This window comes from Pan troglodytes, chromosome 1, assembly GCF_028858775.2.
Source record: "Pan troglodytes isolate AG18354 chromosome 1, NHGRI_mPanTro3-v2.0_pri, whole genome shotgun sequence".
In the NCBI taxonomy this organism is placed as follows: Eukaryota; Metazoa; Chordata; class Mammalia; order Primates; family Hominidae; genus Pan; species Pan troglodytes.
In genome coordinates, this window is record NC_072398.2 from 64,288,639 (window position 1) to 64,303,724 (window position 15,086).

The window sequence follows — 15,086 nt, forward strand, 5'->3', positions numbered from 1 at the left end:
GCCCCCGGAGTAGCAGCCGAGGGGACTCATCTCTGATGGCCCCTACTCTGCAGTCCCACTTAGCCAGGCCTGTGGGTGGTGATCCCAGCCCCTGACTGTTGTCTGTTTCTGTGTCGCTTCTGGTTTCTAGCTAATGGAGAATGCAGTGTTCACTTTTGAGCAGTTGCTTTCCCCACATCTCCAAGGAGAGGCCTCCAAAACTGCAGTTGCCATTGAGAAGGTTAAGCTCCGAGTCTTAAAGGTAAAACCGTTCTCTTGTTTGTGGGAAGCATAAAACGAGAACGTGACCCCTGTTTCTTTTGTAAAGTGGAAAATACCAAGTTCTCTCCTTGGCTCTAATCTTTCCCCACTCCTTTCTCTCCCAAGTCCAGTGACTGTCAGTCCGCTGCAGTTTCTCCAGTGTGACTTCCATGCCTCTTCTGCCATCTAGCGGCCACTGCTGGTCCTCAGCATCATTACCCACAGCTACAGGCCCTGCGTCCCAGCCTTCATAGAGATCCAACTCGTCAAACACGTATTAGCTGTCCACTATAAGCACTGCATGGGATGTAAAAATAGGCAAGGCACAGCCTCTTTCTTCAAAGAGGTTACAATATAGTAAAATCCATTAAACTGGCAAATAATTTATTGTTTTTGAAAAATCAGAACCTCATGGCAAAGGAAATACTCCAAAGAAAAGAAATCTACCATATGAAATTGTTTTAAATGTACTTCAGCGTGTTTATTAAAATAGTTTTAATAATAGGAGCTTTCACATATATGTTATATTTTAAAGCCTCTTACTTGATCCCCACAAGAACTTGTGCATTAACTAGAATATTCCCCCATTGTACAGATGAGGAACTGATTCTGTAAAAGCTAATGTGACTTAATTAAGCTCAACAGGCTGATCAATGGTGAGCTTAAGGATAAACGATCATACACCTAGTCCACTAATTTTTTTTACTGCCTTCTAGTTCCCCTAAACATTGCCTTGGAACAGAAGATCAAAGTCCCACAGAGCCTAGGGGTGGTCTCTGAATTTCAGACTTGATCTTGATGCCTCACAGGCAAGAGGAAACTCTAGCAACTAAATCATTGATATTAAAAACAATATTGGGGCCGGGTGCAGTGGCTCACGCCTGTAATCCCAGCACTTTGGGAGGCCGAGGCGGGCAGATCACGAGGTCAGGAGATCGAGACCATCCTGGCTAACACGGTGAAACCCCGTCTCTACTAAAAATACAAAAAACTAGCCGGGTGTGGTGGTGGGCACCTGTAGTCCTAGCTACTCGGGAGGCTGAGACAGGAGAATGGCGTGAACCTGGGAGGTGGAGCTTGCAGTGAGCGGAGATTGTGCCACTATACTCCAGCTCTGGGTGGCAGAGTGAGACTCTATCTCAAAAAACAAAAAACAAAAAAACAAAAAAAACCCACCAATATTGCTCATGATAACACACATAATGATGAAATTGCAATGGAACTAAAAAAAAAGATAGTGTCAGTGTCAAATGCTTTAGCGTACAGAAAGAAAGGAAGAAAAAATGTAGACGGGTGTTGAAATATTAGGACCTCAGGTTTCAAAGAGATTTTGAGTGCCTTTAGTTCAACTTCATATTCCGTGTTCAGCAGGTTCCCTCAAGGGGTGGTCCCACTAGTGCTCCGACACCTGCACTGGCAGGATACTTTCTACCTCTCAGGATAGCCCATTTTAGTTCTTGACAGCAAGAACATGCTTTCTCATGTTAGGCCAAAGTTCTCACCACTGGTTATTCCAGTTCTACCCCCTTCATTCATAACCTTCTTCCACGTGGCAGCCTTTGGTTGTTTGAATAGAGTTATAACTTGCCCTAACTTATTATCTCCAGTATAAACACCTTCATCTCTTTAACTATTCTTCACTTGGCCTGACCATTCTTCTCGCTGCCTATGACTATACTCTGATTTATCTGTGATCCCCTTGAAGTGAGATCCACAATTAAATCCTGGTCTCCATGTTGGGATGTCCAATGCAGAACAGACAGAATCGTCATCTTTCTTGTTCTGGATACTGAACTTCTTTGGTTAACATGTCACAGTGTTAATGGAGCCACTAGCCAGGCCTTCTCTTCCCTTGTGGAAATCATTACAACCCACTGACCCTGGTTTGAAGATGTGGAGTAATAGATGATCATGGTTTCCATGGACCTACCTGGGACAGGAGTAATAAAATACAAACTCACCCCCCAGTTCTATCCCCAACTTCTTTATAATGCAGAAGTCACCATTCTGTTTTGATCTTGCCTCAGTTTCCATACCTGTAAAAGGTAAGAGTGAGATGGGTCATTATCAGTTATAACCTGTGCCTGCAGTGTGAGGGAATTACATGGAAAGATCTCTGAGGCCTTGGAAATACAAGAGTTCTCAGACATTAGGAGGAAAAGAGAGGTGAAGTGGGTGGCTGAGTTTTTTGAGTAAACATAAGTCAACAGATTGTAATGTTACTATTTAACATATGTTTCTTTATTGACAGCAATATGATTATGACAGCAGCACCATCCGAAAGAAGATATTTCAAGAGGCACTAGTTCAAATCACACTTCCCACTGTGCAGAAGGCACTGGCGTCCACATGCAAACCAGTAAGGGGATGAGTTACCCTAAAGAGCTTGCTCTTCTTACCTCTGAAGTTCAAACAAGTTCTTTTGTGATGTGTACTGGCAAACAGCAGACTAGACCAGGGAGGGATTGGCAGACATTTTTGTAAATGGTCAGATAGTAAATATTTTAAGCTTCATGGACTGCACTATTTCTGTTGCAACTATTCAGCTCTGCTGTTGTAGCACACAAACAGCCATTGACTATATATAAACAGACTTTATTTGCAAAAACAAGATGCTAGCCAGATATGCTGACCCCTGGACTAGACAAAATCTCAAAGGGCAGTGATCTGAATTTGAGCCAAACTAGGGGTTGACATAGAATACCTAAGGATACCAGGTGTTTCTCATTATAGTATGACTCATAGGTCCAACGTGTCCTCTGAAACTTGACCACTGTATCCAAAAAAGATATTAGCTAACATAATTACAGGATATTTGTTCTGTTAAATCCAGCAATGTTGTTTAATGAAATCAATGAAACCACTTAAAACCTCTACAAACATTGAGCATCCAGTGAGAGCCATGATTACGAGGGTGTGACTTCATCTGTAGAGCAGAGCAATGGGCCAGCAGAGACTGAAAACAGCTCTGGGAGGAGGTATTATTTATATCCTCATGGTACAAATGAGGAAACCTGAGTGGTTAAGCCACTGAGCCAAGGCCACAGACCTGGTGACCACCAGAGTGTGAACCCAGTTCTTGCTTACCTAAAACATGATAGGCACTCAGGAAATGGTATCAAGTACTACTACCACTATTATTATTACTACTTCTACATTTCAAAAATAATCTATTAACCTGAAGCAAGGCCTGCTCCGTTTTGGAGCAAATGATAAAGAGGTTTTTGGAATTTAAAAAAGGGCTTTTTGGCAGCTCGGAGAGTCTCCAAGCACTGGAACGTTAAAATCCTTTGCATAAGTTATTTTACTGCAGACATGTCATTGGTCATTTTTATAGTCTGTAAGTGCTGTTTTCCTTCACATCCTCATAGCGTATTAGATATATTTGGCATTTATTTGTGGGGCATATTTCTTTCATAGGAAAGGATTTGATTAAGCCAAGGGATTGACCTTTGGCTTTACATGGCAGAACAGTTCAGCAGCCAAATGATGATGGTGTCCACTGCTAGGTGGGTTTGCACACAGATGTTCTGCTTAGGATTTTTTTTTTTTCAATCACAAAGGCAGTTTGGGGGCCTCAAATCCACCTTCTCTCCAGAGAAAGGTAAGGAGAGTTCTCCTCATCGGCTCCCCTCTTTCCAAGCATCAACATAGTATGCTGTGCCCAATCTGTAAGAGGCTCTTGTAATTTTTTAATCAGGAGGCATTGATTTCAAAAGAGCCTGTGACCCAGAGGTTTTGGTAATGGAGGATATTATATCAGCATCAAGAGCTTTTTAAAAATCTGGATTTGCAGAATAGATGAATGAGGGGATTATCTGCTTCCTAGAAGGAGTCTTTATTTTGCTAAAGTGCATTTCCCTTGGTTCTATAAGTAGCAGCTTCCTAGATCTGTGGTACTCAACCTCAGCCCAAGCTGTGTATTAGAATTGTCTGGGGAACTGTGAAAAAAAAGATTCTGACTCCCCAACACCGACCTTCAGAGATACCAAATTAATTGGCCCAGGGAAGTAAACCTATGGCCCTGTTCAATCAATTCAATATAAAAGACCTGTTTTGTAAAGTTGGTCACTTCATGACAGTATATATGTCCATAGAAAGTACTCCTTCCCACAGAATTATTTAGCTGGTTGAAAATTTAAAGGTCTACTGTTTATTGAGTCAGCAAATATGTATTAGATTTGTATCACATGTGATCCAGGCATTGTGCCAGCCCAGCATCCCTGAAGTCCTGGAGTTCACAGTAGAGAGCAGGAGACAGGCAAACAGGATGCCATGTGAGGAACACAGCAGTTGCCTCATGGGGAAGAGTTCCAAGGAAAGTGCCAAACTCTGCTTATACAGCCAGGAAGGACTTCCAGAGTCATGCTTTCACCCAGTCCTGAGGGATGAATGCCAATCAGGGGAATAGGAATGGGGGACCACGTGGGAAGAATGAAAGGGTGTTGCAGGCATGAATCTGTGCCTCTCATTTAGCAGAGGAAGAGACAGAGGCACAGAGCAGTGATATGGCTCACCAAGGTCCCATGTCTAGTCCAGGGCAGTCTCCAGTCTCCTGGGCAATGCTTTTCTCAAATCTGTGCAACAGTCCTGCCTCTAGACCCTCTAGGGGTCTTTGAAGCTCATGTCTCTTCAATCCTTTGCCTTTCTTCTTGGTTGGGTATAAAGGAACCCATTATTACCCGCTGTGATCTGGGCTACAGTGCCCCAAAGTCCCAGCACTGAGAGTTGTCTGAGGTGGTGCTTCTGATCACCTGCTGTAAATACTGTCCTTCCAGGCAAGAGACCACAAATCCCATGGCTAAGTCCCTGATTCTCTAAGAGCCACATGTGGGAAGCCTTCCCCCAGCACCACCAGGTGCAAGGATTACTGAGTTAATCATGGGATATGATTTGGTACATTTTGATCCCTGCCCTGTCCTCATGCCGATAAAAGGCAAGCCATTTGGAAACCCTTGGAAAGGAGAGAGAGTTAAGGGATGCACCATGCCTGAGCTATCCTAGAAGGAATCAATGAATGTCAGGGCCAGCTGAAGAGAAAGAGAATGTTTCTGAAGAGCCCTTGACTAGAGAGTCTCCCAACCCCCAAAGTGGCCCCATTCTAATAAAGTTAAGCATACATCTACCCTATGACCCAACAACTTCACTTTTAGGTATATGCCCAACATAAACAAGCCCTTAAATCCACAAAAACATAAGTACAAGAATGTTCACAGCAATTATATTTATGATTATTATATGGCATAGATATAGTTGTGCCGTATATCTACAACTATCTGATCTTTGACAAACCTGAGAAAAACAAGCAATGGGGAAAGGATTCCCTATTTAATAAATGGTGCTGGGAAAACTGGCTAGCCATATGTAGAAAGCTGAAACTGGATCCCTTCCTTACACCTTATACAAAAATCAATTCAAGATGGATTAAAGACTTAAATGTTAGACCTAAAACCATAAAAACCCTAGAAGAAAACCTAGGCATTACCATTCAGGACATAGGCATGGGCAAGGACTTCATGTCTAAAACGCCAAAAGCAATGGCAACAAAAGCCAAAATTGACAAATGGGATCTAATTAAACTAAAGAGCTTCTGCACAGCAAAAGAAACTACCATCAGAGTGAACAGGCAACCCACAAAATGCGAGAAAATTTTCACAACCTACTCATCTGACAAAGGGCTAATATCCACAATCTACAATGAACTCAAACAAATTTACAAGAAAAAAACAACCCCATCAAAAAGTGGGCGAAGGACATGAACAGACACTTCTCAAAAGAAGACATTTATGCAGCCAAAAAACACATGAAAAAATGCTCACCATCACTGGCCATCAGAGAAATGCAAATCAAAACCACAATGAGATACCATCTCACACCAGTTAGAATGGCAATCATTAAAAAGTCAGGAAACAACAGGTGCTGGAGAGGATGTGGAGAAATAGGAACACTTTTACTTTGTTGGTGGGACTGTAAACTAGTTCAACCATTGTGGAAGTCAGTGTGGCGATTCCTCAGGGATCTAGAACTAGAAATACCATTTGACCCAGCCATCCCATTACTGGGTATATACCCAAAGGACTATAAATCATGCTGCTATAAAGACACATGCACACATATGTTTATTGTGGCACTATTCACAATAGCAAAGTCTTGGAACCAACCCAAATGTCCAACAATGATAGACTGGATTAAGAAAATGTGGCACATATACACCATGGAATACTATGTAGCCATAAAAAATGATGAGTTCATGTCCTTTGTAGGGACATGGATGAAATTGGAAATCATCATTCTCAGTCAACTATCGCAAGAACAAAAAACCAAACACCGCATATTCTCACTCATAGGTGGGAATTGAACAATGAGAACACATGGACACAGGAAGGGGAACATCACACTCTGGGGACTGTTGTGGGATCGGGGGAGAGGGGAGGGATAGCACTGGGAGATATACCTAATGCTAGATGACGAGTAAGTGGGTGCAGCGCACCAGCATGGCACATGTATACATATGTAACTAACCTGCACATTGTGCACATGTACCCTAAAACTTAAAGTATAATAATAATAAAAAATAAAATAAAATAAAAATTATATTTATGGTTGAAAATTGAAAAAAAATATCAATTTTTATCAACCTGAGTGCAGATAAACAATTTTTGTTTATCCATATAATGAATACTACTTAACAATAAAAAGGAATGCGCTACTGATAGATGCAGCAACATGGATGAATCTCAAAAACAAATGCAAAATAATTATGATTTCATTTCTATAAAGTTCAAGAACAAGCAAAAACTAATCTATCATGATAGGTATAAAATCAGTGCTCATATCTTGGGAGGTGCAGACTGGAAAGTGGGGTGGGGGAACTTTGGGGGTGATGGAAATGTTCTCCTTGATCTGGGTTATGGTTACATAAGTATATTTGCATATTTAAAATCATTGAGCTGAACTTATCTGTACATTTTACTATATATAACTTACCTTGGTAAAGTGCTATTGTAATTAAACAAAAAAGAAGGAAGGAAACATCTTGGTGATGAGGGGAAAAAAGGAGGCTCCAAACCTGCTAATGAGGCCTTGAGATGATAAAAAAAAATCACTGCTGTCTTCTCCCATGAAGTGCATAAAATTCGTGGCCAGTACAAGGAAAGGGAAAGGAACCACCAATGGCTGAGTGAGTTCCACACCTTATTATGGACAGTAATAGATGTGTCGAGGTCAGGCATGGTGCCTAGACAGTGAATTGAATTGAAGGGAACCCAATAAAATATTGTTGAATTGAGTAATTTGCCCCTGGGCCAACATGGTCCTTCTCTTATGCCCTCCAAGAAGAGAATCATGAGTGGGAATCGTCCTTTCTGTATCTCCTCTAAGAACAGGCATCTCATGCCTTTTCATCTTTATCTTCTAATCTCTTGCTCTCCAGGAGCTTCAGAAATATGAGCAGTTCATCTTTGCAGATCATACCAATATGATTCACGTTGAAAATGTCTATGAGGAGATTTTACATCAGATCCTGCTTGATGAAACTCTGAAAGGTAAGAAAGGTTACCTGGTGCTGCAGGGACACTCCATAGAGGGGAGCATCCCTGAAATAGGACTCTGTAAGGCCAGTCAGGGAGGAAAAGAGAAGAGGAAATGGACATTGGTGAGGGAGGGAGACAGACAGTGAGGAGAGGGAAGGAAAGAAGGAAGGATACTAACCTTGATTGAGTGTTATGATTAAGCACACACAAAGCTGGCACTTTAGATGTTATTTCCCCTTTTTAATACACAAATATGAATGCTGTGAGATGGGAATTTTAAGTTTCATTTTACAGATGAGAAAGTTGAGGCTTAGTGAGATTAAATCTCGGGTCTCTCATGAAGAGCTGTCTTCCTCTTGCTATTCCAGACAGAACAAAGGGAAAAGGGCTTTTCTTAGGCACAGGCTTGTAACTGCCCCTGCCCGCCACCCACCAAAGCTGAGAAGAGGCAATTCCAGCAGCAAGGCTTATTAATGGCTCTCTCAACACATTCCCAGACTCCACTCAGCCAGACAGAAAAAGGTGCAGGGTGATGATGCAGTGCCACGCAAGTCTCAGTGGGACTCCGGCATCCAGTATCCTCAGGAATCATGCCTTGCCTGGGATTGGATTGTGGATAGGAAAACTTTGTTTAAAATATGCTGGAGAGGGCTGGGCACAGTGGGTCACACCTGTAATCCCAGCACTTTAGGAGGCCAAGATGGGCAGATCACTTGAGGTCAGGAGTTCAAGACCAGCCTGGCCAACATGGTGAAACTCCATCTCTACTAAAAATATTAAAAAATTAGCTGGGCATGGTGGTGTACACCTGTAATCCCAGCTACTCCAGAAGCTGAGGTAGGAGAATCGCTTGAATCCAGGAGGCAGAGGTTCCAGTGAGCCAAGAATGTGCCATTGCACTCCAGCCTGGGTGACAGAGTGAGACTCGGTCTCAAAAAAAAAAAAAAAGCTGGAGAAGGCCACCATCAAACTGTGGACCTGAAACATATCTGGTCTCCTTTGGGAAGGTCTTGAGTATCACAAAAGACCTTCCTCAATAAAAACTGGCCAAGGACAAGCCCAAGGTCCTAGTAGCTAATTCTAGGGAATCCAGTGAGACCAGCAATATGAAGATGTCAGCACAGTGTCTACACAAAGGAAGGGCTCGGTCAAGGCCACTGCCAGCCCACCATGGGCACTTTTGGGTGATTTAGAAAAAGACTCCTTTCCTCCAGACACTTTATTGCTGTCTGTTAGAAAATTGTCACAATATATTGATTTTGTTAGAGAAGGAAACTCTGCAGCTAGATGCTGAAAAGTTATGCCGAATACACAAATCTGTACTGTCTTTGATATGAATGGCACCCCTGAGAAGTGATATTTTTGGGCACTACAGCCCCTGCACAGCCATAAGTAGGAGGCCTGTGGTCAAAAATGTCACCTGCTGTTGTTGTTGTTGTTATTGGATTTGCCCCTCTGGAGGCCTTTGAAACTGAGCTAGATGCACATGGATCTTCATTTTGGCCCTCTCCTCTGCATGTGCAGTACCGAGTACCTATTACACATTCAGGACTGTACTGCAAGGTAAAGCAGATAAGTGTAAGGCCTGGCCCTGCCCTAGAGGATTTCAGTCCAGGTGGACAAACTGGAGCCACCCATCTTAGCAGCTAATAAAATGTGCTGGGGCCTCCCTGAGGGATACAGGTGACACTACTGCAGACCCTGAGTGTCTTGAAGACAAAGGCTGTAGTTTATTCATCTCTGGATTCCCAGGGCCTGTCCCATGTTAAATGTCCTGCAAATGTTTGCTGTTTGAATAAATGAATGAATGAATGCTACGGAGGCTCAGAGTTTGGAAAGAGTTTATAGACTTTGGTCATCAGGGAAGGCTCCCTGGATGTAAGCTGGGTCTTGAAATGGAGAAATTTGGATAGCCAGAGAGGCTGAAAGGGGACTTTGGCTTCTCAATAAAATCAGAAAATCATGTTTTGTTTTCTGATATCTCTCAGTGATAAAGGAAGCTGCTATCTTGAAGAAACACAACTTATTTGAAGATAACATGGCCTTGCCCAGTGAAAGTGTGTCCAGCTTAACAGATCTAAAGCCCCCCACAGGGTCAAACCAGGCCAGCCCTGCCAGGAGAGCTTCTGCCATTCTGCCAGGAGTTCCGGGTAGTGAGACCCTCAGTAACGAAGTATTCCAGGAGTCAGAGGAAGAGAAGCAGCCTGAGGTCCCTAGCTCGTTGGCCAAAGGAGAAAGCCTTTCTCTCCCTGGGCCAAGCCCACCCCCAGATGGGACTGAGCAGGTGATTATTTCAAGAGTGGATGACCCCGTGGTGAATCCTGTGGCAACAGAGGACACAGCAGGACTCCCGGGCACAGGCTCATCAGAGCTGGAGTTTGGAGGGACCCTTGAGGATGAAGAACCTGCCCAGGAAGAGCCAGAACCCATCACTGCCTCAGGTTCTTTGAAGGAGCTCAGAAAGTTGCTGACAGCGTCCGTGGAAGTACCAGTGGACTCTGCTCCAGTGATGGAAGAAGATATGAATGGGGAGAGCCACGTTCCCCAAGAAAATGAAGAAGAAGAGGAAAAAGAGCCCAGTCAGGCAGCTGCCATCCATCCCGACAACTGTGAAGAAAGTGAAGTCAGCGAGAGGGAGGCCCAACCTCCCTGTCCCGAGGCCCATGGGGAGGAGTTGGGGGGATTTCCAGAGGTAGGCAGCCCAGCCTCTCCGCCAGCCAGTGGAGGGCTCACCGAGGAGCCCCTGGGGCCCATGGAGGGGGAGCTCCCAGGAGAGGCCTGCACACTCACTGCCCATGAAGGAAGAGGGGGCAAGTGTACCGAGGAAGGGGATGCCTCACAGCAAGAGGGCTGCACCTTAGGTTCTGACCCCATCTGCCTCAGTGAGAGCCAGGTTTCTGAGGAACAAGAAGAGATGGGAGGGCAAAGCAGCGTGGCCCAGGCCATGGCCAGTGTGAATGCAGAGGAGATCAAGGTAGCCCGTGTTCATGAGTGTCAGTGGGTGGTGGAGGATGCTCCAAACCCGGATGTCCTCCTGTCACACAAAGATGACGTGAAGGAGGGAGAAGGTGGTCAGGAGAGTTTCCCAGAGCTGCCCTCAGAGGAGTGAAAGGGACAATTTGGCTGAAGTCTTTCTCTGAAAAAAGCCAAAGGGTTATAGGGGTACACTTAGGGGTTGCATGCAAGCTGTTACCAAAAAATTTTTAAGTATTTTCTTAATTTGAATAATAAAACCAGAGGAAATGCATACAGGGCATGAGCAACTGAGGCAAACCTTTGTGGACATGAATTGTTCTACAATGAATTTTTGCTTTAGTATTTTAATAAGAATTACAAAGGCAATGGCATACTTGGGGTGAGAGGGAGTTGAGGATGTCTGAGGAGGGAATAGTATTGCAGGGAAGACTGAGAAAACAGTAGGATGACAGTTTTGAGTATACTCTGCACTTTTCAATTGTGCAATCTTCTTGTGCACTTTAAGGCTTTTTAATTTTGTTTGAGAATGCAAATGTATACTGTAAGTCTACCTTTACTATCTACTATGCCTACTTCACCATCTCTTAAGGACTCGGCATTTGTCCACAGTCAGACTGCAAGAGAGGGTAGGTCATGAACAGTCACCTGTGCTGGCTGTAGCCCCACAGAGGCAATCATGCCCAATAGATTCAAGAGAAGCTAAGCGGAAATGGAGGGCGGAAGGTGTGATCTGTAGGACTGTCTGGGCCTGTTACTCATCCTGCTATCAATTTCTTATTAATTAATCTTGATGATTCTTATTAATTAATCACATTTTCAGGAAATTCAGATGAGGCAAGAAAATTTTATTGGCCTGGGTAAGCCTGAAAGCATTCCAAATTAGGCTTAAACTGTGCAAAGGGCTTAGCTAAGTTATTGAGCTTAAAACCCGTCAATTAAACAAACATTATTTGAACAGTTACTGCATGCCACGCACTGTGTTGGGCTTAGTAATAAAAAAAAGAAAAGATAAGTGCTTGTTCTAGCATAAATTAAAAGGTCCAAGGGAATTTAATCTGGAAGAGAACATATGCCAAATTTTAAACTATGACAGCTTTTTTTTTTCTCTTTCCATTCAAATAGTCCTGGTTCATTCCCAGAAGGGCACAAAATGAATGAATAAATAAATAAATGAATAAAGACAAAAGCCAAGGTGTATGCTCTCAAGTTCCAAAGATGTTATCAAAAGCTGAAATCATTTGTTTGGTCATTCAGCAAGCTAATTGAGTCTCTGTTATATACCAAGCACTGGGGATACCATGGCGAAAAACAACTTTGTTCCTTCCTCCTAGAACTTACATTTTAATGGAAATAGACAAAACACATCTTCTTAACGGATGGTGACCTATAACCATTAATGTTGAAAATGGAAGAGACTTGCTTCCAAAAGATTAAAAGGAGTTGTTCTTTTCTCCTTCAGAAAAATACCAGATCATTTCCTAAAATCTCCAGTCCCAAGTATTACATCGTGGTTTCCCTCCCCGACTTTTTATTTTATTTTATTCTATTTTTTTGAGATGGAGTCTCACTCTGTCGCCAAGGCTGGAGTGCAGTGGTGTGATCTCGGCTCACTGCAACCTCCGCCTCCTGGGTTCAGGAGATTCTCCTCTGTCAGCCTCCCAAGTAGCTAGAATTACAGCCATGCGGCACCATTCCTGGCTAATTTTTGTATTTTTGGTAGAGATGGGTTTTCACCATGTTGGCCAGGCTGGTCTCAAACTCCTGATTTCAAGCGATCCACCCACCTCGACTTCCCAAAGTGCTGGGATTACAGCGTGAGCTACCTGGCCCCTCCCCAAATTTTAACATCAGATCTCAACATATTTGTTGAGAACTTGTTTAGATCATCACTATCGAGTAAATTTATGTCAGTTCTTTAGAGCATTTGCTTCACACACAGTTCAACCATTTAACCAGAAATTAAAATATCACCCTTTTCAGCCCTCCCATGAAGAATTTCTAGGTCATAAACATGAATAATACTCAGTATATGTATAATATCATATTTAATTGTTGCAACTTTTCTTGGCGTGTTTAAATCCTCATGTCTTTGAGGGATCCCACCACAGGTGAAGGAAGTAAAGACCACTTCTCCCCCAGTCTCTGCTTTCTGCAGTGCTCACTCATATCCTGGCATTTAGCATGGTGTGTTGAAATTAGGTTTACTTCTTGTCTCTCCAAGAGGCTCCTCTCTTAAAAGACAGAAACTAGGGTTTAGTCATCATTTGTGCTTCCTGCTAGAAACCCACAGCCTTGAATAATGGCTTCCTGCCTCCTTGAGTCACTTTAATATCCCTGGTGCATAGGACCTGGCATGCGTCAGGCTGCTCGGGAAATGTGGGAACTGGACACCCAGAACACTGCTGTGCTGGGGCTATTTGGGGCCTGCTGTCAGGCAGAAAGACGTTTTGAATTGGGCTTTCTGCCCTTGTTGAGTTTTCTCTTAAGTAAAGTCCAAAGTCCAAGGGGCAGATGGCCAGATGCACTGCCCAGTAAGGCAGGAAGCCAAAGAGGCAGTGCCCAGCCCCACAAAGGCTGCCCGACTCCCTGGGACAGTAGTGTGGAGTCCCAGCCCAGGCTGACCTCACACCGGAGCTTCCTAGCTTCCTTTCTTTGCTCAGTGCAGGGCTTCTTGCACCCCCTGGAAAGCTAAGAGATTTTTTTCAACCCTGAAAGAGTACATTTCACTGCATTGGATGGATGAACATCAGTGCCCTAACTTTATCCATCATGTAGGTCAGGGAGGACTGGGCACTATTTGGCAGGATGTACTCCAGAATATAATCAAAGAATTTTCTGTACATATTTCACTAAAGACAAGTTTTTGGGCTGGATGCGGTAGCTTACACCTATAATCCCAGCACTTTGGGAGGCTGCGGTGAGAGGGTCACTTGATCCCAGGAGTTCTAGACAAGCCTGGGCAACATAGCAAGATCTCATCCTTACAAAAAATAATAATGGTGTGTGCCTGCAGTCCTAGCTACTTGGGTGGTTGAGGCAGGAGGATTGTTTGAGCGAGGGAAGTTGAGGCTGCAGTGAACTATGATTTTACCACTGCACTCCAGCTTGGGCAACAAAATGAGACCCTGTCTCAAAAAAAAAAACTTTTCTAGAATAAGCAGGATGATTGTTTGATTTGAAGATGGAACAGGAAACTAGAGTGCATTTAAAATACTCTGTCTTCATTTTAACATGTTGAATGGAATAACTGCATATCACCATGAGTTTGTTTTGCTTTTCATACAGACTTGTATGTGTCATTTGAGTGGTTTCCAGATTGGAGCGAGGTTATTCTGATCTAAATGAACAGCATTTTTTTCCTTAGCCTCTGTTTGCCACTCTGGGTATCTCTCCTATGTGCAAAGCCATTAGAAATGCATAAAACCTCGAGACATGGTTTTTGGCAAAAACTCCATGACTTTAAACTAGCTCTTTTACTACTGACCTTTCACAGAGAAAAAATATTTCCCTTGAAAAAAACTGGGCTTGTCATTTTTTCCCTTGTAGCTTTAAGCAGAGACATAAGCGCCTTGCATTACACATAGTAAACTTTCTTTAAAAAAAAAAAAAAAGAAGATTTTGGAGACTACCAGGGTAAGATTCCAACTTGTCCAAAAGCTTTCTGGCCTTACATATTTTATTATAAAAATTCTCAAGTCTGGAATCTTCTATGTCGGAGCTAGTGATTTCAAAAGGTTTCACAATTCCCCAAGACAAAAGTGATTTTCGTTCATTATAATAAGGTTAAGTGATATGTGATTCATAGCAATTTTGATGTGAAGAAGGGAAGGACATCATTGACTTAATAATAGTATCAGTCGGTGCAACAGTTGGCAACATGTGCCTTCACACTTTACCATAAAGAGACGGGTTTGAGGGTTTGCCTTCTAAAGTCTGCAACTTCAAGAAAAAAATCGACACTGTGGATTGACTTTCCTGGTCGCTATATAAAGCAAATTAACTTAAAACACTTTGTAACCATGTATTTACTCTGCCAAGTGCCTATATTCCAATAAAATGTTCATCCTTGAAGAGCTGACCAGATGTCATTTATTTGGAAGTAGGCTGGTTTCATCTTTTAAGCAGATGTCACATTTGAATTGTGAGGTACAGCCCTCTGAAACGAAAAGGCGAGTCATTCTTGCTGTATCATGGACCTTTTACTTTTCTGTTGTCACGAAGGAATCTGCAGGGAAGCCACTTAATGTCAGGTGTAATTATGCTTTGATAATGCATATGCTTACGTCTCCAGGAATTGGATCACATTCATAATACAGCCGTGGGCAATTATTCTTGATG

At 43.0% G+C, this 15,086-nt stretch overlaps 1 protein-coding gene across 2 annotated transcripts in view; it reads left to right on the forward strand.

Annotated features, from left to right (window-relative positions):
• NIBAN1 (niban apoptosis regulator 1) overlaps positions 1 to 14,819 on the forward strand; it is a 177,428-nt gene extending 162,609 nt beyond the window's left edge. For both annotated transcript variants that reach the window (XM_001164202.7, XM_016934089.4), the window contains 4 exons: positions 131 to 241; positions 2,492 to 2,599; positions 7,673 to 7,784; positions 9,761 to 14,819. In XM_001164202.7, the coding sequence (XP_001164202.2) occupies positions 131 to 241; positions 2,492 to 2,599; positions 7,673 to 7,784; positions 9,761 to 10,881 (1,452 nt within the window). In that variant the 3' untranslated portion in view covers positions 10,882 to 14,819. The remainder of the gene's footprint in view (positions 1 to 130; positions 242 to 2,491; positions 2,600 to 7,672; positions 7,785 to 9,760) is intronic.
• Positions 14,820 to 15,086: the final 267 nt, after the last annotated feature.